Source organism: Zosterops lateralis, assembly GCF_965231275.1.
Source record: "Zosterops lateralis genome assembly, chromosome: Z".
Taxonomy (NCBI): domain Eukaryota; kingdom Metazoa; phylum Chordata; class Aves; order Passeriformes; family Zosteropidae; genus Zosterops; species Zosterops lateralis.
Genome location: NC_139800.1, coordinates 59,225,797 through 59,251,192, shown reverse-complemented (window position 1 = coordinate 59,251,192; position 25,396 = coordinate 59,225,797). Strand labels below are relative to the sequence as shown.

General features: G+C 39.5%; 2 protein-coding genes across 7 annotated transcripts in view; both read left to right on the top strand.

The window, feature by feature from the left end:
- LVRN (laeverin) overlaps nt 1-11,750 on the top strand; it is a gene marked incomplete at its 5' end in the record, with an annotated part of 38,414 nt that extends 26,664 nt beyond the window's left edge. For 2 of the 5 annotated variants that reach the window (XM_083883609.1, XM_083883607.1), the window contains 7 exons: nt 953-1,106; nt 1,986-2,080; nt 2,763-2,870; nt 6,579-6,749; nt 8,251-8,391; nt 9,620-9,695; nt 10,363-11,750. In XM_083883609.1, the coding sequence (XP_083739735.1) occupies nt 953-1,106; nt 1,986-2,080; nt 2,763-2,870; nt 6,579-6,749; nt 8,251-8,391; nt 9,620-9,695; nt 10,363-10,509 (892 nt within the window). In that variant the 3' untranslated portion in view covers nt 10,510-11,750. Of the gene's footprint in view, nt 1-952; nt 1,107-1,985; nt 2,081-2,762; nt 2,871-6,578; nt 6,750-7,556; nt 7,840-8,250; nt 8,392-9,619; nt 9,696-10,035; nt 10,198-10,362 lie in introns of those variants that run through there. The other 3 variants (XM_083883608.1, XM_083883610.1, XM_083883611.1) reach the window with 3 other exon arrangements.
- A 9,872-nt stretch (nt 11,751-21,622) lies between these two features.
- ARL14EPL (ARF like GTPase 14 effector protein like) lies at nt 21,623-24,208 on the top strand. Of its 2 annotated transcripts, none has more exons than XM_083882814.1 (3): nt 21,623-21,912; nt 23,385-23,524; nt 23,911-24,208. In XM_083882814.1, exons 1-3 carry the CDS (start codon nt 21,802-21,804, stop codon nt 24,131-24,133), a joined length of 474 nt encoding a protein of 157 aa, XP_083738940.1. In that variant the 5' UTR covers nt 21,623-21,801; the 3' UTR covers nt 24,134-24,208. The 2 variants fall into 2 exon arrangements, with proteins under 2 accessions (XP_083738940.1, XP_083738939.1); XM_083882813.1 differs by lacking the exon at nt 21,623-21,912 and adding an exon at nt 22,697-23,170.
- Nucleotides 24,209-25,396: the final 1,188 nt, after the last annotated feature.

The window sequence follows — 25,396 nt, the reverse complement described above, 5'->3', positions numbered from 1 at the left end:
ACCTCTTTAATTTCTCTTGCTGAGTCATGACTTTATTGTTCAGGTCTGTGATGCTAAAGAGGTCAGCAGTGGTGTAGGAAGCTGAGAAGCATTAAGTGTGTCTGTACCTCACGTGTACCAGAGGTACCAAAAGCAACAGACACCTATGATGAGGGTGTCCCTATGATGAGGGAGTTCAGGGACGAGGTGGCCAAAGCACACTGCCTTGCTTCAGGGCCTCTGGAAGTATCTCTGAAAGGAGGAAGTAAAAATTCCTATTCCTTCTCCCATAAAAATGTCTTTTTTTCATAAGAAAGCTCAAAACTAGTAGCTAACAAGGAATATAACTGTGAAGTACAGAACTGTGCTGCTAAGTACACAAAAAGTATTTTTTTTCTGGAGGAGAGGGGCTTGAATTGGAATTTTGTTGTGAGAAAAATTAATTCCATGCTTGTTCCACACTGAGGGACAGAACTGTCATGCTGAAGTAGTAAATGTTACAAATAATTAAATGTGAATTAAATGTGAATTAGATGTTTTCATTTTTACAGTATCACACAAAAGAACATGTAATGAAAATAATTCTTTTCATAATAAAAATAAAGATGTATTATAACTAAAACAGTCCTTTTCTGCTTATTTTTTTTCCAGTGGGACAGACACATGCTGTCAATGTATTTGTACCATATCCTGCAGACACAAGCAGATACAGTGTGCATGCTGCTATGTTTGCTGACATGATTGGCTATTGCTTTGATAGTGGCACAATGCTCCTTAATAGATGTTTTGAGAATTCAATTCCTAAAATCTTTTATATTTCTTGTATTTTTTCAGTGCCTTTTCTAGGTTACTTTCCACACAGAATCCAGATGCTTTATTGCCTGTTTAATAAACAAACAGATATGTGTGGTAGATAATGAATGTGAATAAATATGCTAAAATGTGTGGGTGTTTTTGTTTTGTTTTTACATAGCTTTGGATATGTTCCAATTGAAACAGCACTTGAACTAACAAAATACCTTGCCAGAGAAGATGAACTCTTTGTATGGAATGTGGTATTGTTAAACCTAATACCTGATAATTTCGAAAGTACACTGAAGAACCATGAAGTATATCCACTTTTAAAGGTATGGCCATTTTCTTAGCTACAAAAGACATTAGACCATGCAAATACATTAGTTTAAAATTAATGCTTCTTAAATTCTCAAGGATGTAGGGGTGACTATGGGTCAGAGTGCTTGTGATTCCTTTCGCATGACTTTATCAAGTTTATTTTTCTAAATAGGAGGATGTACTTAATTACACACATTAGTCAATGATAAGTCTCATTGAATCTTGAGTTGATTCTTATTGAAAAGCAGAAATATGGTCACATTATTTACATTAAGCTTCATCCTTGGTTTTTTGAAACTGTGAATCTGAAAAATAGAACTACCAGTCAGTAGGATGTGAAAAGACTAACACTGCTATGTTTAAAAGGCAAATAGTGTATTTGTGCTCTGTGCTTCCTAGTGCTTTGCATTCACCTTCATAGAATGAAAGAAGAAATTGTGTTTAGATACTAAATTAAATTGCTCTCTCCTGTATTTGAATTACTTGAGATACTACTGTCACATTTATTTCCTTGACTTCTGTTTGAAGTTTTCACTTATGTGAAATCTTTACAATCCCAGAGTAATAGTTCTGTTAAGTTGAAAAAACTAAAAGTATGTTAAAATAAGTGAGAACAAAAAAGTATTTCCTATTGAGAAGGTTTTTTTCCTGTTTCTCTGTGGATTTGTTGTCTTTCATAGTAAGTTTAAAGGTCCTAGTGATGTGAAATATTAATATGCCAGTTTGAATTGAAGTACAGGTATATTGCATTTTAGACCCAGTTCATATTTTATCTAATATTCTCTGTTTTCAGGACATTATTAATGGTAATTTTTTAGGATAAACCTTAATAAATAAGGAAAATAAAAACTTGTATCAAATGAAAGTATTTTTTCTTTCTCTTCTTTTAAAAGAAATACCTTTTAAAGAGAATGTTGCCAATATACCATTATTATGCAGGTTTTATTTGGCAAAATATTGATGCTTTGGAAGATGACTATTTTGCCCAGTAAGTATTCTGCTTTTCTTAAGAGTTTTTTCTGGTGTGATTGGATCTGATACTTTGCAGTTTGCTCATGTAAATTCAAATAAAAGATACAGGAATAATTCTCTAACTAATGTGAATGTAACTAAATTGTTATTTTACTGTCCTGTAAGTGTGTATTCTTTATGATCACACCTCCAGTGAAACTGCTGTATCAGGATAGGAGCATAAAAGATGATAGTTTAAGGATCTTAGTGGTAGCTCTTATTTGAGAGAACAGGCTCAACAGGCTGCTGTTAGTTGAAGAAAAACTGACAGCACTGAACTTAAGATACGATTTCTGGATCAATTAATAAAAAACTTTTAAATACTTCATTTTGCAAAGCTGCTGCAGCCACAGGCTTAAACATCAGAGTGATTTGGACTAGATGCAACCAGAACCTTAAAACTTCCAAGAGGGATATAAACCACACAAAAACTTACCAAAAAATATAGAATGTTAGTTGTCTCACTAATATCCACTAATATTAGTGTCTGGAGACCATTATTGTTTGTTTCATTGTTTTATTAAAATACAGTTGTTCCTAGTAGAGGTTCTTGTAGGTTAATGGCGTCATGTTCTGAAACTGTGGTGGTCAGGCACAGTTCAAGTACTCCAAATTGGTATGCATATCTTTTATTCTTACTGTTTTAACTTCCCTTCAAGACTGTATTTGGAAAAACTCTTGGCAACAGCGTGCTGGCTGGGCCTCCAAGACTGTTTGGACCTGTCATCTGAACTGTATGCTAAGTGGAGGGGCAACCCTGACTACAAGTAAGAATGGTGATCTGCTCTTAGAGGTGTGCCTGTCTAAGGGAGGGGGAAAGTTAAAAGTCTGCTAACAAGGGGAGGCAGAATGAGAAATACCTCTGTACACTGCTCTTATTTCTTGACAGAATGACAGAATTTAAGACAGCTATGTCTGCCCAACCTCCCCCTCCTCCTCAAATCCCAGCTTTATGGTGATTACATAATTGCTGCTTTTTACGTAGACTTTACAGGCTGCAGGTTGCAGATTTTGCCATGAAGTCCAAAACCTGGTTAGCCATGTAACAGGTGAACCTCCTGTTAGAGCTAATATACCATGTGGTCCAGTCCCTGTGCTGTAGTACAGCCTTGGGGTTGTCATGTACACCAACTCAGCTTTAAGCTTCTCTTAACAATACTGAGTGAAGTGATGTTTGCATGATGCAGCCATCTGCCTATGGTGAGCCCATCAAAGTGCTTTGCATGTTCTGTGTTCACATAAAGAGGTGTTAGGAACAGTTGTCAGTCCTTGTGCTGGTACTGGAGCCTAGTGGTCAGGGGTCTGGTCTGTGAGAATGGACCCTGGACTCTACCAGGAAGAGACTTTTTGTATTCAATTATTGCATCATTAAAAAAAAAAAATTACAATGTATTGAAATTCTTATTCTCTTTTCCTCCCTCTTTCTTCTGATGTCTTTCTATGCAATAGTGAAATAGTGTTGGCACCGGTGAGTGAACATTTAAAGTTTATTTTTATTTGCTGTAGTTGTGATAATTATTTTGGTTTTATTTTATATATGTTGATACATGTAGTTGGCTAAGTAAACTGAACTTGTAGTATTATATTTGAGTTTTCTAAAATAACTTTATAGTGATCATCTTTCTAAAAGCCAAACCAAGTTTTGCAGTTCAACTGAAAAAATTAAATAGCCTACACACATTTTGTTACATTCTAGAGAGAATATTCTTGCAATCCCACACTAAAAGTTATAATACTGTGCTGAATTCTCAGTCTGTTTTCAAAATACTCATCTCTCCCTACTAATAACATTTGAGATGATGGAATACTACATACCTTGTTTGATTTGAATAGCTGAAAAGCCTGTGAAATATATTAGCTAATTGGGTTTTGAATTTGATGAAGAATATTAATTTTGCTGTCCTTCTTGGCACTGAGAAAAGTTCAAATGGATTTTATTGGGCCAAATGTGTGGAAAAAATAACTCTGAATACAGTTAAGCAAAAAATTATGTTTTAAGGAGAAAACCCCAAAGAAGATAGGACACTTCTTAGGTTTCAAGTGGCAGATCAGTGTTCCCATGCAGTTAATGAAGAGACTTTACATGTGCTGGGTAGGAAAGGAAACAGACACAATACAGTTTTGACCCATATTTCACAGACTAATCCCTTTATATGCTCTTATGTTCTCCATGCTGAGAGCAAATTCATAACGGCACACTACAGCTGTTTTGCCACTGGTGGAAGCCAGAAGGATTCTCACATCTGTGGAATGAAATAATGCATTTCTGTTTCAGACTGGGTGATCAGCTTTCAGCTGAACATTTCCAAACTGTTCCTGGCAGAACACAACTGGACTGGATACAGTGCATTTTTATCTGTTTTGTGGAAACAACTAGAACTGTAATCCCCAGCCAGTTTCTCAGTTTTACTTTTTTTTTTCATTATAAGAGTGTAGTGAAGCTTGCTGAATTAATGTATTCTCTTAGGTGCTGTTATTGGCTTGTCTTTTAAAAGAAGGAAACTAGCCTAGGGGGAGGGACAGCATTTCTGTCCATTTTACTTTTTTACTAAAGATTCACTTATACTGGTGCTACCTATAAAAGTTAAGAAATCACTATATAATTTCTGGATTGGTTCCAAAAAAACAACATAAAATAATCTGCCCTGCTTTCCAGTAGCTTTTTGAATCTTCCCAAGATCCAGAAATGAGGGATCCTGGCAGGCCAGTAATGTCAAATCATACAGCCACTCGCAGGAAAAACATCAAGATGAATAAGTCACACCCCTCACTTAATATAACCTCAAGCTCCAAAGTCCCTTTGGACCATACTGGACACCCTCTAGGAACTACACAACATAAACCACTTCAGGGCCACCACAGATGTCTCACCACTGCCTCACAGGAGGCTGCCCATCCAGCCTGGCTCAAATGTTGCACATCAGAGCTGCAGCCAAATGATACAAAAAACTTGTCTATTGACACACAGCAACTTTACACTTATTAATTAAAATTTTCTTTCAGCTACTGGAACAGCTTCAGTAGCAAAATAAATAGCTGTACTTTGGCCAAAATAGCTTTACCTTGTTATCATCTTACCATGAGTTCTTACTGCAACATTATGAAAAGATTATTAAACAAAATACCAGACCCTATAACTCAAATCTGTCAGAGAAGGATTCCTCCAGGACAATTCTTTAGCCTGGTGAAGCTACTCTACATGTCATTGGTGGCAATGGTGGCAAATCCCTTACATCCCAGTAAATATCTAGGTAAATGAATCCAAAGTAATTTTTAAGTAACATATCCATGCTTTCTGTTAGTATGACAGTGAAATCCCCCACCTGCAACAGAACTGCCACAATCCCTGCATCTTGTCTTTTCACTAACAAGTGATGTCTGTCTTGTAAAACACCCAACTCTCTCCGTCTTTTCTACTAGTCCTTTGTTTCCAAAATTTATAACTTCCTTTTCTCTACCTTGTGTTATAAAAAATGATGTCATATATCCTTCCTCCTGGCTGACTAACTCTGTTGGCATCATTCTCATTTTCTCTAGGACAGTCTTCTGAAACTCAGGATTTTTTCTCAAATTGTATTTAAATTTGAATTTGCTGTTTCCAGTTTTGGGCCTGAAGATTGGCTTTTCTGACCAGAAACTTATCTGTTTTTCCAAGTGTATCCCCTGATCAAAGGGAAGATAATTTTTACACCTCCACCTACAATCTTGGCTTAATATATATATTAAGCAGACTAACAGTATGACACAGGGAAGTCAAATGTTTTCCTTGTAGCAATGGGACCCATTCTTCTGTAGGGAATTAGTTTGAAATACCATTAGTTGAAACTATTTTCAGATAGCCTGCATACTAGAATATTCCTATCACTGGTAAGTGTTTACAATGTCTTAATGTCAGGGACACATCCTTGCTACAGGAGAAATTTCCTGTTAAGCTTTTGCATATGGAGTATTATACTGGTAATGTTTGCATTTAGTTTCTGTTATGAAATTCGTTGCTGTGTTGAAGAGTCTTCCCTGGGGTGAGAGTAATAGGAAGCTGCCTGTTGCATGGAAAAATGTCCCTTCTGTTTCCTTCTGTGCTGCAAATGGCTCTTTCCTACTGGATGCATTCACCAAAGAAACTTAAAAAACACTTGTCTGGGATGATGCATATATACATTAATACACTCTTTAATGGCGTGATCCATTTCCTAGGCTGTGATGGGGAACAGTGGCATTGACACTGTATGCACACAAAATAGTCTGGTCCAACTGCTCTAAAAATGTTGGAGTTTTTGGTTTCCTTTAAACTGCATACTTTTTAAATGCTTAAATCATAAATAAAGCAATCAGATTTCCTATCCTTATTTACACTGCTATTTTATATTTGTGTTGTTGTGTACCTTTTAAATAAACATTTGATTTCAGTTACGCATTAACAACAGGGTTTGCCTCTACAACAGTACAGTACCTTTAAATTGTATTTTGCTTTGCAGAATTCCCTTTTTAATTAGAAGAACAGTCTGCTGCTATGGTGTTGCAGTGGGAAGTGATAAAGAATGGAATTTTGCATGGGAAATGTACAACCGTACCGACTCTGTTGAGGAAGATGATGACATCCTGCTCTATGCCATGAGCTGTGCCAAAGAGTCATGGTTACTTTACAGGTGACCTTGATTAAGTATATATTGTGTACGTAGAAGTAAATAATAAGAACAAAAATACTTTACTGTGGAAAGCTAGTGGAAGTTTATCTGCCACAGAAGCATGTGTCTTGTCAACCACTGGTAAAGTTTTAAAGAGTTTTGTTAGGGAACAAGTATGAAAAAATGGGACAAAAACAAATAAACAATCCTTCTGCAAAGACAACATGTGGGTCATCAGGTCTTAAGTCCATGTGGGCCAACACAAAAGTTAATACATATATCAAAGAGCCTTGTCAAAATGTGTCCAGAGCACAGTTTGGAATACTGTGTTTATTTTCTTTTACTGACATTTGTGTCTTTGTCAGTAAAAAAGATGTTGAATTTTCTAATTGGTCATATTTGTATTACTTGAAGCATTGGTTAAGGGATGAAATTTTGGACGTGATGGTCTAAAGAATTGTCATGCAAACATTCACATTAACTCCATGGGTCTAAAGGTGTACAAGTAGCATTTTTATCCTTCCAGCCACCTCCTCCAGTGTGGTGGTCATTTGGGAAGACAGAAAAATATGACTGATAATAAGACAAGAAATGTTGCAGAGATGCCAAATCAGCTATACTATTTTCCCCCTTAAAGTACAATCCTTTATTTCCTTTTTCTTGGTCAGGCTAGCACTATTCCCTGATAAATCAGGCAGTTGTGATGATGTACTTTAGTAGCTGATAAGCCAATCTGTTTTTTGAACTGCCACTCAGGGAGTGTTCTGGGGTGAAGAATGTTAAGATGTGCTTTTCCTGGCCCTCACAATTCTTTGTCCATTATGTTAGGCACAGTGGTGGCATGCAAAGGGGAGAAACCCAGCTCAACTACTCTACCCATAAAGCAGCTGCCTGCAAGACCCTATGAGAAAATAGCTCTAAAAGGGTTCATTTGGAAGTAGGAGCATGCAAGGTAAAACATTGAGGAAACAAGGAGAATAATTACTTTTCAATATGTTCAGGCATTCACTGCCACTGACATCATTAGATGTCACTTCTTGAAATACTTCTGAAATCTTGCCTTAGTTCTCATGAAAATCTTACTGGATCTTGTTATAGGGGACCCTATAAACAGGTCATTTTTGTGTAAAAGTGTCTCACTGCTGGCATACTCTGTAGGCTCCATCTGAGTCACAGTGAAGTCCATTGCCTGAAGGTGAGGAGAGTCTGCCCTTCCACAAGCTTGTTTGGTAGGAGCAGTTGTCTTTCTGATGCAAAGATAAGAAACACATCTATTTAATATTCTACACACTCACTTTACTAGGAAGTGAAGAATCAGTGTGCAAGAACTAATGTTAAGGACAAAACCCAAGCTGAATACACAGCTCAGAGTGACACCAATTTTGGTATAACCTTACACATGCTGATATTTGTTGAGATAGGAATTTTTGTGAACTGGATTATATTTCCAGATTGCAGTACTGCATATTTCCATTGTAAAACAGCAAGTGACAGGTTCATTTCTTTCCTGCTTTTCTAACAGATACTTGCAATATGGACTCAGTGACACATTATTTTCTTCCAATCGTACTTCAGTCATCATCTCACATGTAGTGACTAAGGATATTGGACATCGTATAGCCTGGGAATTTGTTACAGAAAATTGGCCACTTTTAAGTCAAGGGTAAGCAAGAAGTTTTGGCTTCCCTCAATTTCTGTGGCTCTTAGGCTCTTTCCTCTATCTTTATGTTTGAGCTGTAAAATTCAGGTGCAGATTTTCCTTCCAGCGATGGCTATTTGTACTGATTGATTCAATTAAGTATGCAGAGCAGAGTTTTCAGAGGATTCAATTCTGATCAGGGTTTAATGCCAAAGAATAGCTCATCAAACACCCGAGACTTTAAAAATTAGTCTGTTCATGACTGTCTCTGTGCTTTTAAGTACTCCTGGGAATTTTGACTCTAGAAATGGGTTTAACCACAAGTGGGTGTAAATGCTGTAAATTGTGGGTGTAAAATGCTGAAGTAAAATCCTCACCTTTTTTTCAAAGAGGGTATGAACAGGTGAGCTATTAGAGCATGCAGACATGCAAGAGCTGCTAGGAACAATTCCAGTATAAGTTCCTGACTTAGATTTTAACCCATCACCAGCCTACCTGCACTGCTGTAGGGAAACTGCAGGTAAGCTTGGGCTATGTGTTTTGAGCAAAGCAAGTATTTTGATGTCTGTTTGAAGACTCCCTCTCTCCTTGGCAATTGAGTAAAGCAGCAAGGCTGTGACAGAGTACATTCCAGCTGCTTTTGATGGCAGAGGAGGCCATTGTGATCCATCAGTGGCAGCATAACCAAAATCAGTCGTTTAGGAGCATTCAAATGTGTAAATTATTGCTAACACTAGAAAAGGTAAGTTGTAGCAGATTCAGGTCGTATCAAACTTGTTCCCTTACAGAGCTTTTCTGTGTTCTAAATTGATGAGAAATTTGCTGAGACGTTGCTCCCTTATTTTCAAACTAAAAGAATAGTGCAAGTGTTTATTTATATGCCACCTCAAGATAGCAACAGGAACACCAGCTTGTTAGATGTATTACTGGTTAGCCTTTTTGGCTGTATGGGCTCAGAGAGGTTATCTGTTTCATGCAAAGAATACACATTACCAAAGTACAAATACCAGATCTTACTGGGAAATGAAAATGAACGGTAATTATTGTTTGTCATGCAGCTCAAATGTTTAAATTGAATACTAATGGTAGTTCTTTAAAAGAAAGGAAACAGTCCATAGTTACAAACTTCAGCTTAGTTGGTATTTGCAGCATAGTAAATACTCACTAAATAGTGTGAGTATTTTCAAATGAGATTAAATTTAGTATATTTGCTAATGTGCTAATTTGAAGGACCTTTATTTCAATTTTACAGATATGGGAACGAATTACTGCATGATGTACTTAAAGTCATGGGAAGATTTGTGAAAACAGATGTACAAATCGAAGAGGTAAACCAGAGAAGCATTTAGTCTCAACTTCATTGCCAGTTTGTAAATACAAGTTTTTATTCTTTAAAGAAATCATTGAACATAATGTTGATGCCTTCCAAACCTTCATGTTTGGAGCAGAATGCCCCCAAATTCTATCAAAACTGTCTCATTTTCCTCAATAAAATCTGTCTGTAGAGACAACCTCTGCCATATCTACTGAAAATGTACCAACATTTGGGCTGCTGGCCTGTTGGGTTTTCATACTGACATCTGTTTAATTTCTCATACTGTTCAATCACTGCTTTCCCAAAATATTTATTTACTATTCTTCAGTCCTCTCTTGTCTTTTGCCTTTTAGACTGATGAGCAGGATTTCTTGTTCTGTGATTGTAGAACAGGCAGCACAAGAGGATTCTTCTACCCAACTAGTCCTAGACAGTGCAGTACCACCAGTACCACTAAAGTTGGCTGCATTTGAAAGGATTTTTAGAGGAACACAAAAAGGGCACATTCTTGATATGTAATGAGATTTCCCAGTGAGTGTAAATCAGTAACCTTGCCCCACCCCTTCTTTAGTCACCTGTCCGTTTTCTGTGTGCTTCTGTCTACAGCACCTGTCAGGCACAGAGTTGCTTGCTGCAAGTGAAGTTCCATGTGAACAAAGTTCATGTGTTTATTTCTTCAGTTGCAGGTTTTTTACAATGCTACTTTGGAAGAGGATGAGAGAGAGGCTGTTACTATGCTACTGGAATCTGCAAAGCTTGAAAATATTGAAAGGAGAAAACTACTAAGCAAAGTTGCCATCTGGTTAGAGAATAATGTAGATGATTGACTTGGAAAACAATTTTCAGTATATTACATGTGATTCACTATCATATTGCTTTTCATTATAAGCTGTAATTAAAGGTAAAGCACATTTTTTTATGAGTCCTGTGGTCGTCTTCCCACTGTATGTCGGGGTAATATAATTCACAAAGAAATCAAGGATTTAGGAAAAGAAGTTATAAACATATTTGGATCTTATATCTAAAATAATTTTCTGCTGAATGAGGTCTTAAGGATGCATTGCTAACAATAATCTAACAAACAGATACAGTCCTGAATCCTTTGGGGGTTTTCTTCTGAGTACCCAAATGAAAGGTGTGCTGGATGTTTGGGGCAAAAACACATAAGGAAGCTGAGTAAGTTTATATTCTGTTTTGCTTCATTTGTAGTGATCTATAACCTGTCTGTCTCCACTTCTATATTTTTAAATTGCAAAGATGACAATAATTTAGAACAGTTCTGTGAAACTTCAGGATTACTAAAGACCTGTAGTGAGGAAATTACTAAAGAATCTCCATAGTGCAATTTTCATTAAGAAATTAATGCTTTGCCATTCAAAATTTTTTTTCCTCAGCAGATCGATACTTAACATATTTGCGTTTGATTAGGAACTGCTTTTGAAGAGCCCTGCTGCTTGTCTCCATTTAGCATGCTTCAGCCCCCAGAATGGTCTTGGAGCATGTGAACTGGATTGATTTTGGATAAAATTTATCTTGGAGATGACGAGCTCCTGGTGTGCGACATTTGGTGGTCATTTTGTCCATGGCACTAGTGTGCAAATAGTTTAAACTAATCCTTGTGGAACCTTGTAGCAATGGGGAAGAAAGCGGCATGGCCCGGTACACATCTAAAGGAGAGGGGCCCAGTGTAGGACAGCTTCCAGCTGTCCCTGGGCTGACCCTCCCCTCGCCCCTGAAGGCCTCTCACCCCTCTGCAGGGGCCTCCCGGGGAGAGTGAGCCTGACACCCTGGGACAGTTGTATCCCACGTCCTGCGAAACATCGCTCTCCTACAGAACATGCGCCCGTCACAGAACCACTGAGTGGGCTGAGTTGGAAGGGGCCCGTCAGAATCACAGAGCCCCACTCCTTTGCCGTAGATACAAGGTTAATCGCCTTGCTTGAACAGTGTTTGGGAGGTGACAGATAGATTTCAGTCCATTAGTATTAGCCAAAAGCATTAGCTTGTGCTTAAAAAGAAGCATGGGATCTTCTGCCCAAGCAAATAATTTATTTGTGGGGTAACAGTATTATGATAATATTACAGTACTGGTGATCAGTTAACATGTTAAACACAGAATATTCTGTGAGAATGCAGGAGACAAAATAAGTTAGAAAACTGCTCTGTGAAAAGACAAGAGAAAACTACAGACATGTTAAAACAAAGAAGTTTCCACTGTCATCCTCTAAATACATTTAGGAAAAACACTGCCATGATGACTGCACTGAATGTCCTCTGCTCTCCATGATTTTTTCCCAAAGAAAAATTCAGTCTATTTTGAGACTGCTTGAGAAGCCCTTTACTGTATGGGCATTACCAGCTGGTGACACAAGTTTGTGCTGGAAATAATTGACCTCTTAGCATTTGATCTAGTTAAGGATTATACCAAAGAAAATTGCATGAATTCTTACAAGTCTTCTTCATTCTTGCAAGTTTGACTGGGAAAGCAGAGGAAGTTGTCAAGGCTGTGGTAAATTACAGGGGTTTTATCATAAAATCCATAGGATGGTTTGGAAGTGACCTTAAAGATGTAATTCCATGCCCTTGTCATGGTATGGGGCACCTTCCATTAGACTGGGTCGCTCAAAGCACTGTCCAGCCTGGCCTTGAACACCTGCAGGGATGGGAAGTCCACAGCCTTCTTGGAAAACCTGTGCCAGTACTGAAGCTGTTTTGCTTCAGCATTTTCTGTGATTTCCACTAGTTAATCACTGGCCCTGTATGTCTCATCATGTGGGTCAAGCAAAGGTCAAGAAACGTCCCACAACTTCACCCTACACCCAGCAGGTTCAAACCATTTCCCTCTAACTATGAGCAACCACACTGCCTTTCTAACCAGTCTTCCATGCTTTTGTCCCCTTTTTTCTTCATCTACTAAACAAAACTTTTAATTTGAACTGCCAATATGTAAAAATTTCTAGAAGAATTTAAAATAAGAAGTTATTTTCAAATAATGCCTCCTGACTATATATTTCAGAATTTCAGTGTTGTTTTCATGGCAGAGGGAGGTTGGTGAAGATGATTGCTAGGCAAGCTGCCTGAGTAGATGCAGATTTGAATCACTTCCAGAATTCACACATTTGCACATGATAGTTGGCATTTATCAGTAGTAGTTCTTGCTGCTGTTGAGTATAAGCTGACTGCTGAGATTTGGAGAGTGGCAACTGGGAAATACTGCAAGAGAAAAAGAGGTGCATAGGAGGAATCTGGGGAAAGCTGAGAAAGCTGCCTTACTGCAGAGAGAATTGGGGTCAAAGAAAGTTCATTGGAAAAGAATATGAGGACATCAGGAAATCAGCTTTAATTGTACTTATGCAGACTATGTAGGTGTTATGGCGCACGTAATTGTGAAGCTGTGCATGTATAGGGCAATTTCCAGTAAAAACAGATGTGTCATTGATAGATAGGATGCATTCAGTAGGCCCTGAGTGGGGAAAAAGAGTAGATATGATGTGAAAAGGCTAGATTTTTTTTCCCTCTGCCTTGAGAACATGGAAGTCAAAAAGTTACACTTATTCTGCCCATACTGTATGTCTGTGTGACAGGGTGACAGACTCATGAGCTGGCAAGAATACACATCATGCCCAGTGGAGAGGGAGATTTTAGAGCTGTTTAAGACAGGGTTCAAGAGCACGAGCCAACTTCTCTTCTGCATCTCTTGGCACAGTTGTCTTTCTTCCCCACTCTGGCTGTGCCCCTTTTCCCTCCTGGCACCCTGAGAAACCTCTCAGGCAAGTGAGAAAAATGCAACTGGCTGTGAGGCCTGGGTGGCCAAGGCACAAACCCCATGCCATCTTGGCTGCACCGATGCACATTGATCAGGAGCAGCCTGCTACTTCTTTCAGGGCTGTTGGAAGTCCCAGCAGAGTGAGTGTAAGGTAGTGAGAGGGGATGTGGACTAAAATGCCAAAAAATTAACTAAGATGTGGCCTTGCCACATTTCTGCTGTGCAGTGACTCACAAAAGATAAAAGGAGTTGTCATCTCTGCATCCCCTGTCTCAGAGGTGTAGGGGCTCCTCCAGAGCCAGGTGTGATGTATGGACCCAGCCTCTTGGCCAAACTAATAGTACTTTGGTTCAGACTCCAAAGGAAACAAGGGTCTAGACCATGACCAGGCTAAAACTTCTCTAGTTCCAACCTGTTCTCTGGCAGCCCATGTAGGAAAAAGGTGACATGGTGAGCATTAATGCTATAAACTTGGAAAATGGAAATATATGATTAACACAGCAAACAGACTCATTTGTGAAGGAACAAAAGGGGTTGTGGGTACAAGGAGTCTCACCTTTACCTTTTCCATCACTTGTAATTTGACTGTTTCATTGATTTGATAAAACCAACTGCTTTATCCCATAAATACTACAGCCTATGTGAGCCTTCTCTCAGCTATCTGCCTGCTAAGCAGCTAGTGGCATTGGGGTGATCTCCACTGGAGCTAGGACAGTTCTCAGGGTTGCTTCTCAAGGTTGAAACACCCTTTACCAACTGCATTGGTAAGTGGCCAACATCTTGCATAACCTTGTATCATAGCACACTAAGACTGTGCACTGGTAACTTTGAATCATTACTGTATCACTGTATCTTCTGTGCAGTAAATAACAGAATGAACCTATTGTTAAACAACGATTTGGTACGTTTCATTTTCACAATATCTAACTTCAATAAAACCATTGTTGCTGCTATGGTTCTTTAAGTTGTGGAAATCTTCCCTGCGTCAGAGGGACAGTGGGCGCTGGTCTTTGAGGGGGTCACTGTCTGTCATTCTTTGTGATGGGATGAGACAAGGATCTGAGTGGGCAGAGGGGGAGACTGACCTTGGCTGGCTGTGGGATACCCATTGTGATGGAGGAAGAACATGAGGTGGAGATCGCTTACTGACTTTTATCAGGGCCATGTTGTAGTTAGGGAATGGCACTCCCTAGTCTAGTGCTCCCACTGGGACTCCAAACCACATGCTGCCTGCTCACTCATTCCTTCCTCCTGCCTCTGCAGTTGATGGAGAGAAGAGGAGGCACAAAAGGCAAAGGTTACAGGTTGAGATATGAACAATTGTCTGCAAACGGCAATGAGATATGAAAACAACAGTAACAGGAAACAATACTAATGACTGACAGTACAAGAAAAAGACAAAGATTCACATAGAAACACTACCTGACCTGTCCTTCCACAGCCCCTGGAAGGGACATCTTCTCTTCAGAAAAGGCTCCCTTCCCTGTGAGAAATAAGAAAAGCCTTAGAATAAGTACCTTTTTCACCTTAGTTAAATCCTATTCACTTCTGTTCACTTTTGTTCACCAAACAGCACTCTGGGAAGTGTTCAGCTGCGGGTCAGATGGGTGGGTTGATAGTTGCCTGGTGTGTGAGGCAGTGCTCAGCTCTGCATGACCAGAGAGCTGTTGGGTAAAGGGACACATGAACAGTGACACCCTAATCCCTGTCCCTGACAATGAGGTGGTGGTACAGAATAGCACCCATAACATCAGTGTCCTGGACATGCAAAAATTAACCTTGTCCTATCTGGAACCACGATAGGGCAAAATGGACTTCACTTGGGGGAAATAATTCGATTTGTTGCTATTAAAATAGATGCCTAATATTTGTTATCCATTAAAATAGCCTTTGATAGTGAAAAACAAAACAAAAAATTAACCATCACCCCCACCCTTCCTTTTTCCCAGGCTCGTCTTCACTCACAGCTCTTTCACCTCCGCTCCTTGCTTGAGTAGACCAGCGGAAGGAGGAAAGCGGGCTGAGGTCAGTCGCCAACCGCTCCTTTCTGACATTCCTTCCTCCTCGCTGTTTCTCCTGCTCCAGCGCGGGGTCCCTCTCACAGACCGCAGTGCCTGCCGTGAGCATCATTCACCTGCCCCGCCGTGCTGCTCTCAGGTGCCTCGGCTCTTGCACCGCCGCTCCACCGCTGAGCTTTCCCCTCGCTTCTCTGCCCGCTGGGCTTTTCCTCCGCAGGCTTTCCCCACGCCGGGCTGCGGGGCTGCAGGCGGCCGAGGGGACACCGGGGCCGCCCTCACGGGGTGCCAGCGACCGGGGCCACACGGCAGAAGGCGAGGCAGGCGAGTGCGGGCGCAGCGGGGAGGGAGCGGGGGCAGGCGGGCAGTTCCCGCGCCGTGCGGCTCGGGAGAGGGGAATGTGCTCCCGGTGCCGGGGAAGCGCTGTGGACACGGTCACACCTCTGCTCTGGGCACGGCGTGGGTCTGTCTTGTGGAGACGGGCCCAGGGGTGTGTCCAAGGCTGCGGATCCCCCGGCAGGGAGGATTTGCAGCCTTCTCTGGACAAAGGGAGTTTACTCTCCCCTGGTGCCTCGCAGGTCCTCTTCTGGCCATCTCGGCCACTACAAAATCATCTCCCGGACTTTCATGTGCTTCTCCCCTGTCTGTGCCGCCTCTCCCACCCCACCCCACCCCGTCCGTCCCAGTGACTTGCCGGTTTAAACACGCAGGAAGAGGCAGAAAGACCTGGTAAACCTGGTTGTTTGGAAAAAAAGATAGGGTAAAGGGAGGAAGAAGAGGAGGGTGAAATTAATTGCAAAATGGGAGGAACAGCACTCTCAGAATTTTAACAATTAAATCATAGAGATCCAAATAACTGTTTGTAATACGACAAGAACATCACAGGTTAATTGTTTACACTGAAAAATATGGGTTTTTTTCCTCTTCAGCTGCCTCATTTGTCTCGCTGTAGGTGCTACTGAGCACATTGCAAGGCAGAGTGTGTTGGGGTGTTCGAGGAGCAATTAGCCTCACCAGGAAGCTCAAGAAAAATGTCACAAATCTGCTCCCCTGCACCTCCCTCACCCCGGTTAGGGACATTTGTGTTGTATCTACCCAGGTGTATTCACAGTCCTGTGATTGTGGGGGAAGGCTTGTCCCTATAGGAACTCCCAGGAGTTTCACCTCTGAAATCGATCTCTCTGTCACCTGAGATTCTAATCCTCCTATGTTTACATCCTTGTAGCCTGCCACCCTCCCAGTAGAAGTTTTTCTAAGCAGATTAAAGGCCACATACTGTCACATATACCATGATAAACAAATACAACTCATGCACAAACAATTAAGAAAAAGTTCAGGTATATGAGTATAATTAGCAGAGTGGAAAGAGATATTAAGCATAAGATTGTTTAATTGCAAATTTTATTATGATAGAGTTAATTTCTGTTCTCCTCATCAAGCAGAATATGTGATGCCTTGGGAAGGCTGACCTGGAGCAGAAATGGAACAGAGCTAGAGAATAAAGTAGATATTTATTGAAAGGCCTTTAAGGATAAACCTTGGGCAGGACAAGAGCCTGGCCAGGGCTACACTCAAGGTGGACTTAAAATGGTCACAAAATGGTCATGAGGTCTCACACTTTTATAGGTTTGGTTCCATTTGCATATTGTATTTAATTGTCCAATTACAGCTTCAGGTTGTGAAGTATCATCCTTATTTTCTCTCTTCAGTCTACCATTTTTTATGCTTCTGGGCCTGAAAGTTGTACTCTTTGTCCTTGGTCTTCAGCAGGAAAAGGATTTGTTTTGTGTACCGACTCTGTGAAGAGAGCTTACCAGCACTTAATATGAGGCTCAGGACCACACTCCTAGGCAGCACAGAATCTAAAAAACATGAAAACTGAAACTTAAGGCATCATATGGAGAGAGAAGAACCTTGGAAAAAAATATGAGAATAAAACAGATTGTAGTTTTTTTTGATTTGGCTTGTTGTTATGTAAGTACCCAGGAGACTGTGATTTTTTTTTTTCTCCCTTGAGTAATTTCTGGTTTATTTTTCACAATAAAACCCCCCCAAAACCATTCTGTGAAGCAAAATGAAGATGTGCAGCAGCATTTGCAGCACCTAGCTAAGGTCTGATGCTTCAATGATGTATCAACTTTTGGGTTTAAAAATGTCTGGAGGGAAGGAAAAATAAGGTAAATAAAAAATTCTACTCGTCTCTCTCTGGATTATAAAATACCTCAGAGAATGGGTGGATACAGCTGATTAAGATAAAAAGACATGTTGGGCTATTTGTCTAAGCCATAAAAGAAGAATTTATAAGACTTGACTGTTTCAGATGCTTATTAGGATTTAGCTGTGTTCTGGAGAAGAATCATGAAAGCCATTAGTGATTATAGGATGCTGAAAATTGGCATCTGGAGGTATCAGGAGAAGGCTGAGTTGTCTGCAGTAGTGCAACAAATAAACTTGAAAGGCAGCAAGCTGAAACATGAGGTTGCACTTCATTTCAGTAATTGGGGAGCATATTTATTTTTGACTTCTGGAAACAGTGAATAGAATCAAGAACATTTTTGTCTAAAGTGGTAAAATATTTCCTTACTACATCCATGTCCAAAAAATATAACACTTCTAAAATTTTTAAAAATAAAAAATGCAGTAATTTCTGACAGGATATTTTTCTTTACTTTCCTTTAAGGAAAAATAAAAGGCTCTAAGAAATACATTTGCTATGTTGTTCACAGATGTAAATGAGAAATTAGAACTCTCATCCCAGTTTATCCAATTCCTTTATTCCCATTCATTGTGCTGAGTACTATATAAAAGCCATAATTAATGAGACAGAAAGTGTGAAGTCCTTTAAGACAGTTACCTGGCACTGTCTTCAGCCTGTTCTCTGGGGAGCACTGTTTTGATTATTTGTCTTCTGTTTCAGTCTCTCTGGGGCTGAGGTCATACTTCCACTATCAGAGGAATTGTGCAGCAGTACATCCAGGCTGTGCCATTCCCCTCCACTCTTTGGTAAGTACAGTTTAAGATTACAGAGACCCTCCTTGTTCTCTTGCTATCTGCTCTGAACTGATCACACACCCTTCAGAACCACAGGTTTTCAGAAGATAGGTAAGTACCTGGCAGATCTCTTCTGCCTATTGCATGACAACCAGAAGTTGCACATGATTTTATAATTAACTGTTTAACTTCAGCTACAGGAGCCCTCACTTCCAGATACAGCAGAAAGTGTCTGGGTTTGGGAGGGAGAACTAATCTGAATTTGAGTTATTTTACTTGGAGGGGGATATATTTCCTCCTCCAGACTCCTGTCAAAGAAAGAACCATTGCACTGTCACTGTGTTTGTCAGGGTTCTCGTAAACCAGCTGAGTTACAAGAGATGAGACCTATTTCTTTTTCTGGTCTGTGTTTCCTACCTGGCTTCAAGGCTGTCCTCTGAACACACATGCACATTCGTGGGTGTGAGAGGAGGCACAGAATAGATGCTAAGTGGTCTTTCCACAGCTTTACAGTTCAGTCCATGGTTGCTCTGAGAAAGATTAATTTATTCCCATTCTTAATTTGGCTGATATCAGATGTCCTGTAGAAATTCCAAGATCTATATTTGAATGTGCCATAAAATTGACTGCTGGTTCCTGAGTGCACAGACATCTCTGCAGAGGTAGGCTGTGAGGAATGTGGGACTATTGCAACAGGTCTATAATCCATGAGTGCCGAGGGGGATAAAAGCTATAGGGGCAGCATCTCATCTTGCCCTGGTGAAGGTGGTGAACATGCTCACATATCTCAGCCAGAATGTCTCCAATGGCACAAACAAATACAACTTGAAAACAATGTGGATTCACTCTAGCAACCCCTGCAGAGGCTTTAGGCTGCTGAGATCAAACAGCCTGATGTATGTGGAATGCTGGTCACCACATTTCACACCAGCTGAAACATTTAGCTGTGTGATCTGCAGGGATCATAAACATTAATATTAAAATCTTGAAAAACCAGATATAGGAAGATACTTCTTTTATGAGAATCATAAACAAATGTAATTTCTTCCAAATCCCAGAAACTTCTGAAACTGTTCTCTGAGCAGAAATATCTGTGTCATGGATAAGACTCTTAATATAACACAGCCTCTGATTTTATTCCTCCCTTACGTTGCTTTTAGCCTGGTCAGCTGTTTCAAGGCTCTGTGCTGAAATTACCAGTTCTTAGCCAGACACTGTAGCCACAATGGGATCTTCAGCTGTGGGTGATCACCTCCAGGAAAGTACTCACTGTATTCAAAAAACATGGGAGAACACAGGTTTTGGTGGAGGAAGAGTGCAGTTGGTAGTTATCCTCAGAGATGAAATTTTTATGGAAGAGACCAATGTTCAATGTGTTGCCCCTGGATTAGCACTACAGTCAAACTAAAAATAGTAGAAGAAAAAAAAAAAATCTGTTCCATGACTAATATACTTTCCTTTGTATAATTAGGTTCTCCAGATTTCATAGTAGATGTCTGTGTCTCCCTCATTTCCACCTCTCCTCAGAACATACTGTGGAGGATAATCAGTCCTGCTCACTTTCCTAGACACATTCTGATTAATTTTTTGGTATCTATCCTGGACATTAAATGCAACATTATATACTTAAAGTATATATATGTGGAGACAGAAATCTGCTACTTTCTGTGTGTAGGATATTTTTGCTGAGGTGCAAGGGCATTTGGAACACATCTGTTAAACAGGATGCTTGTTCTTTTCTGTTAGTATTTAAAATGAGGTCTCCAACTTAGTGTGTTTGGTTCTAGGTAACTGTTAGGACTTAGTTGTCAAAGTAGTCAAAATTTTACATCACCACAGGACACATGGAAGCTGCATGCTTACACTGGTAGCTGATGATGGTTTATCTGCTCCTGAACCTGGCATACTGTGAAAAAACAGGCATGGATGACAATCATGCATACTCATAAAGTACTTTAACAATGCTAGATGTATGGTTGCACTCAAGAGGAAATGTGGGAAGCAAATCCTTACAAGGACTCCAACTTGATTGTAAATGAAGATCAATACTTACCTTCTTTAGAGTGTTGTCCTTCATTTTTTATCCATTTGTGGACTCCTAACAAATTTCCAGTAGGAAAGCAGGCTCCCCCATCCAGTAAATATTAATTGGTAATAGAATTCCTTTTCTAACTCTACAATGATACTCAAGTCCCAGAACTAAAACAGTTGCTGTCAAGCGTCCCATTGTGAACAGTGTCACATCTGTCATTCTTCCTGTTCTCTTACTGAAGAGAACAGGAACCCCCCTCTGAAACAGGCTGAAGGCTGTTTCACCACTCTAAAAGACATCCCCTCCAGGTAATACAAAGTCACTCTCTTCTGCTTCCTATTCTCACTTCGACTGTCTCCCTGCAGGAAGCGTGTCTGCAAGAGAAGGAACCTAAGGCTTGGGCTCCTGTTATCTCAGAGAGGTGCTGGTCCTTTGGCAGTGGTAAAATGAAGATCTTCTCTGGGACAGACTTGGGGCAGCAGTCCTGAAGTACAGAGTAAACTGATAGAGGCCACTGTGCTACCTTTCAGAGGTAATAGGAGAGACTGGGCAGCACGTGGCGAATGGTTGGAGGAACTCTAGAAATCTTAAATTATTTCTGCTTGTGTTTGGTGTTAATGTCTGAGACACTGGTACTGTACATATTGCATAAAACTTTTTTACTAAGTATCTGCACAAGGTTGGTAAGAGGTAGCTAATATCCCTCCTGAACCAACGTTGATGGCAGAGAGGTGATGGATGGCATTTGTAGGATTGACTCATAGAACCCAGGACCTCCAAGGGTACTTTGTTAGCAGAGTGCTGATGCCCTTTTTTCTATTAAACCTAAAAGGTCTACATTCTATTTCATAAAAAAAAAAAAAAAAATCTTTCGCAAAGGAGTGCGATTCAAAAGCCAAAAAGCGTTTATTCCGCTGTTTGCAATCTCCGGGAAGAGCCCCGCGGGTCCGCGGGCAGTGTCGGAGACATTGGGCTGGAGCAGCAGCGCCACCTGCGGGCTGGCGCGGGCACTGCGTGGCACCGCCCTCCCGAGCTCCGGGTTACCTGAACACCCGCGACTTCCCCGCGTGTGCTTCCCGAATTATGGAGTGGCTTTGGTGATACAGCTTCTGTATATGCTCGGGATGTTCTTTGAATACCGTTTTAAAATCAAGCCTGTTGCTGAGACATATTTTGTTTGCATTTGCTGCTGCTGAAGAACACATAAAAGCCTTGTGTAGATATCACCTGCTTACCCTGAAACTTTAAATTACAAGTCTCTTTATATCGTTGTATATGTTTAAAAAATAGGTGCATATTTCAGAAGAGTGGTCAAATGAGTGATCTCGTGGAAGAAAACTGCAAGAAAAGGTGTTCTTCCCAGGAAACATATGCAGAAAAAAAAGTGTCTCCTGCTAAGGACTGCTCAATAAGGCACAAAAATTTGGTATGACTTCTCCAGTACTATTTTATTATCAATATACTTACAATTGCCTTCAATTTCTTCAGTCATTAAAAAAATAAAGACCTGGAGTCAAGAGGAAAATATCAGTAACAACAACAGTGAAATGGATCAAGTTTGTAGTGCAGAGATTTGGAGGGCCAAGAGCAATTCTAAGTAAGTAGGGAAATAGAAGAGTAGTCTTAGAGAAAGGACTATCACCATACCTTATTATTCTTTTGAAACTTAAAATTGCATTATTTATGGTCGTGAATGGTGATGATTATTTATTTAAAAATGATGAAAATTACCCCTGAATCCAAAGCAGACATATCTGAATAGGGTACATGAGATTGCCCTGTATGTTTTCAGGAGGATGCAGCTGAAGATACACAGCATCAACCACCTCGTAAAAAAGTGCACTCAAGTGCATGGATATTTCTGAATCATATATCAGCAGATTGGGCTGAACTGCCGCTGCTTTCCCCTGAGAAACTGTGAAAATGCTCAGGTGTTTGTGGAAAATCACTGTGGACTCTGAAAGGAATGACACCCTCCAGGGAAGCTAAGAGATGGCAAGGCAACTCCATTTACATAACAGGAGAAAAAGATTAATTTGTATGTATTTTTTTGCCTTTACATAATGAATGACAAGTGTATGGTCAAAGTTCACAGTCATTGTCTAAAGAGAAATTGTTTGACATGATGCTTATGTTTGTTTGCAGTGACTTTAGAAATATCTGTCAACATATATCTATTTAGAAATATCTGTCCACGGACTATGTGGAATGGTAATACACAGAGATAATGTTTTACTTCCACAAGTATTCAGCAGTTTTAGCTAATTGCAAACATGAATTCCACAAAATTGGCAGAAAAATGCATCCTCCTATTTCTCAGAAAACTGTGCTCAGCTGTACTTCTTTGGTTTTGTCTGTGTGTTGGGGTTTTTTTCTCATCCTTCTCACTTGTGCAAATGCTTCCTTACTGTATTAGTTACTCCTTCAGATATTTTTCTTGCCCTCAGATTATTTGGACAAAGATAGTTTCTAAGCATCTGAGGGAACAGTGAAAATAAGAGTGAATCCATTTGGGATGTTTACAATCATAAATATTTTATGATCGTTTTGCATTTTAGATGAAGCTGAAGAACAAAACACGTAGTTCTGCTTCTCACATGGCAACTTGCAAACTCAATGCTGCTGTACCAGAGTCATGTGTTCAGAGTCATGATTATTCCATCTCCAGTCAGGATGCACAGTCGGTAAAAGGAATACTTGATTAAGAGTTAGACAAGTAATCATTTTAAACAACCAATTTGATCTTATAAGTTATCAGGAATATTAATTTTAATGTCATTCAAAAGCCAGTGAGGACACTTGGCAGTTAATATATTATATATATTATATAGCTAATATATAAAAATATATTTTCCAATTTTACTAATTACAAACTTTCTGTTATTTATTTATTTATAGCAAAAACTGGAGAAACAATTAAAATACTTAGCCTTTCAAAATCCAGGACCTCAAGTAGCTGACTTCAATCCTGAAACTAGACAGCAGAAAAAGAAAGCATGCATGTCACAGATGAAACAAAATTTTTTTAATGAGTCCAAGTAAGATCTCTAATTTATTATTCTATTTATTTTAAAAAATGGCTGGTAGGCTGTTCATTGAATCTAAATGAAATTAATAAAAGGATTGTATTTTGCAGAGTGATTTCTTATTACCCTGTTGGGAATAAGCTGTGTCGGGAAAACAAGATTTTTCTGTGTGACTTTAAGGGAATTTTTATATAGCATTTTGTATGGCATGCATTCATTTCTTAGTACCAATGGCTGTTGCAATTAGGATATAATGCTGGTATTTCATTTTGCTGTGAGTTTATTAAAGTTTATTATTATTACTAAATATGTGTTATACAGACGTTTTCCACATGTTTGGTTTAGTCTCTGAATGTGTTGAAGCATTGTCTGAGAAAAACTTTTGTTCTCTTTCACAGGTTTACAAAGAAATATGACAAACATGGCAGTCTGCTTTGTAATGGCATGGATTTATGTGATTGCCTGGAAATGGACTGCCTGGGTTGCTTCTATCCTTGCCCCAAATGCAATTCAAACAAATGTGGACCAGAATGTCGCTGCAATAGAAAATGGGTTTATGATACGATTGAGACTGAAGCTGGGGATGTGATCAGTGCACTACCATTTTTTGTGCCTGACTGATTACGTTCTGTTAGTTTTTGTGCCTGAACATTGTTATTTTTTCTTCATATTTTATTAAAGTAAATCTTGGTTTTATGAATTGTCTCTAATGAAGCACCTGGCTGTGGTGCTTCTGCTTTTTTTACTGCTGCCTACCTAGCAAACTTTACCATTCCCCATCAAGTAAAAGAACGTATCTCATTCTTCCTCATCCTTATGAGCTTTGCTGAGGCACCTAGTCAATCCTTTCTAAATCTTGACTTTTTAAAATTGAAGATGTGTGAATTGTTATGGGAAGACTCATTCTAGTCTTGATGGAAAAAGCAGCTCTTTAAGAAGATAATTTTGATTTAAATTGACAGGGAAATGGCAGCCTTCCTTTGACATAACCTTGAGATACGAAATGGACAGGTTTGAATTGGCATCTATTTCTTTCTATTTTAAAGCAAAAACCTAAATTGCTTATTGCCTGGATTCCTGTGGTAAGGTTACATCTTACATTTTCTGAGTAATTTGGTTAATACCAGACTGATGGAAATCCCATTGTTGAATTCATTTGTGTTACTCTGTAGTTTTTAAAATGGACTGTAACTCAGTCACAGTCACAACTAAATGCAAAGTCTAAGATAACTCCATCACAAACACAGTTATTGCAACTTGGAAATAGAGCACAAAACCTGAAAAGAAAGATGAAAGCCAAGATAAAGAAATAGTAGTGCAGAGGCTGTTCTGCTGTGGCTTGAAAATGACTACCATTCCAACAATCCTGCTAACTTTTCCCTAAATTCCAAACGAGCAGTTCAGAGTGCACAAGTATAATTATATTAGGGCAGATGTACATGGGGAAGAAGAAAATGCATTATACATTTTTTTATATGGATTGTTAAAGTTAGTGGTAGATACAAATAGCAACACAGTACCCATATCTGATAGTTCTCTTAGGCAAATACATAATACTTTATGGTTTTAAATCCCTCAAGAGAAATGGCAGAGAACACTTTGTAGTCTCTTGTGAGATTGGTTAAACTCCAGATGACATCGGATCACCTTACACCCTCTAAATCAGTCTAAGCAGAATATGATTTTCCCTATGGAATATGTTTGCTCTAGAAGGCTAGTTAAAATAAGGGAAAGCAGATCAATGAATTCTTCCTTAAGGTCTGTGTGTCCTTCTTCTCTCTCTTTCTAATTCCACCTCTCCTCCCCAGATTATGCAGGTTAAACAACTTGTGACTGTGAATTTACTTTTCCTGTATTTTCCTTGTCTATGTGGCAGCTTTACTC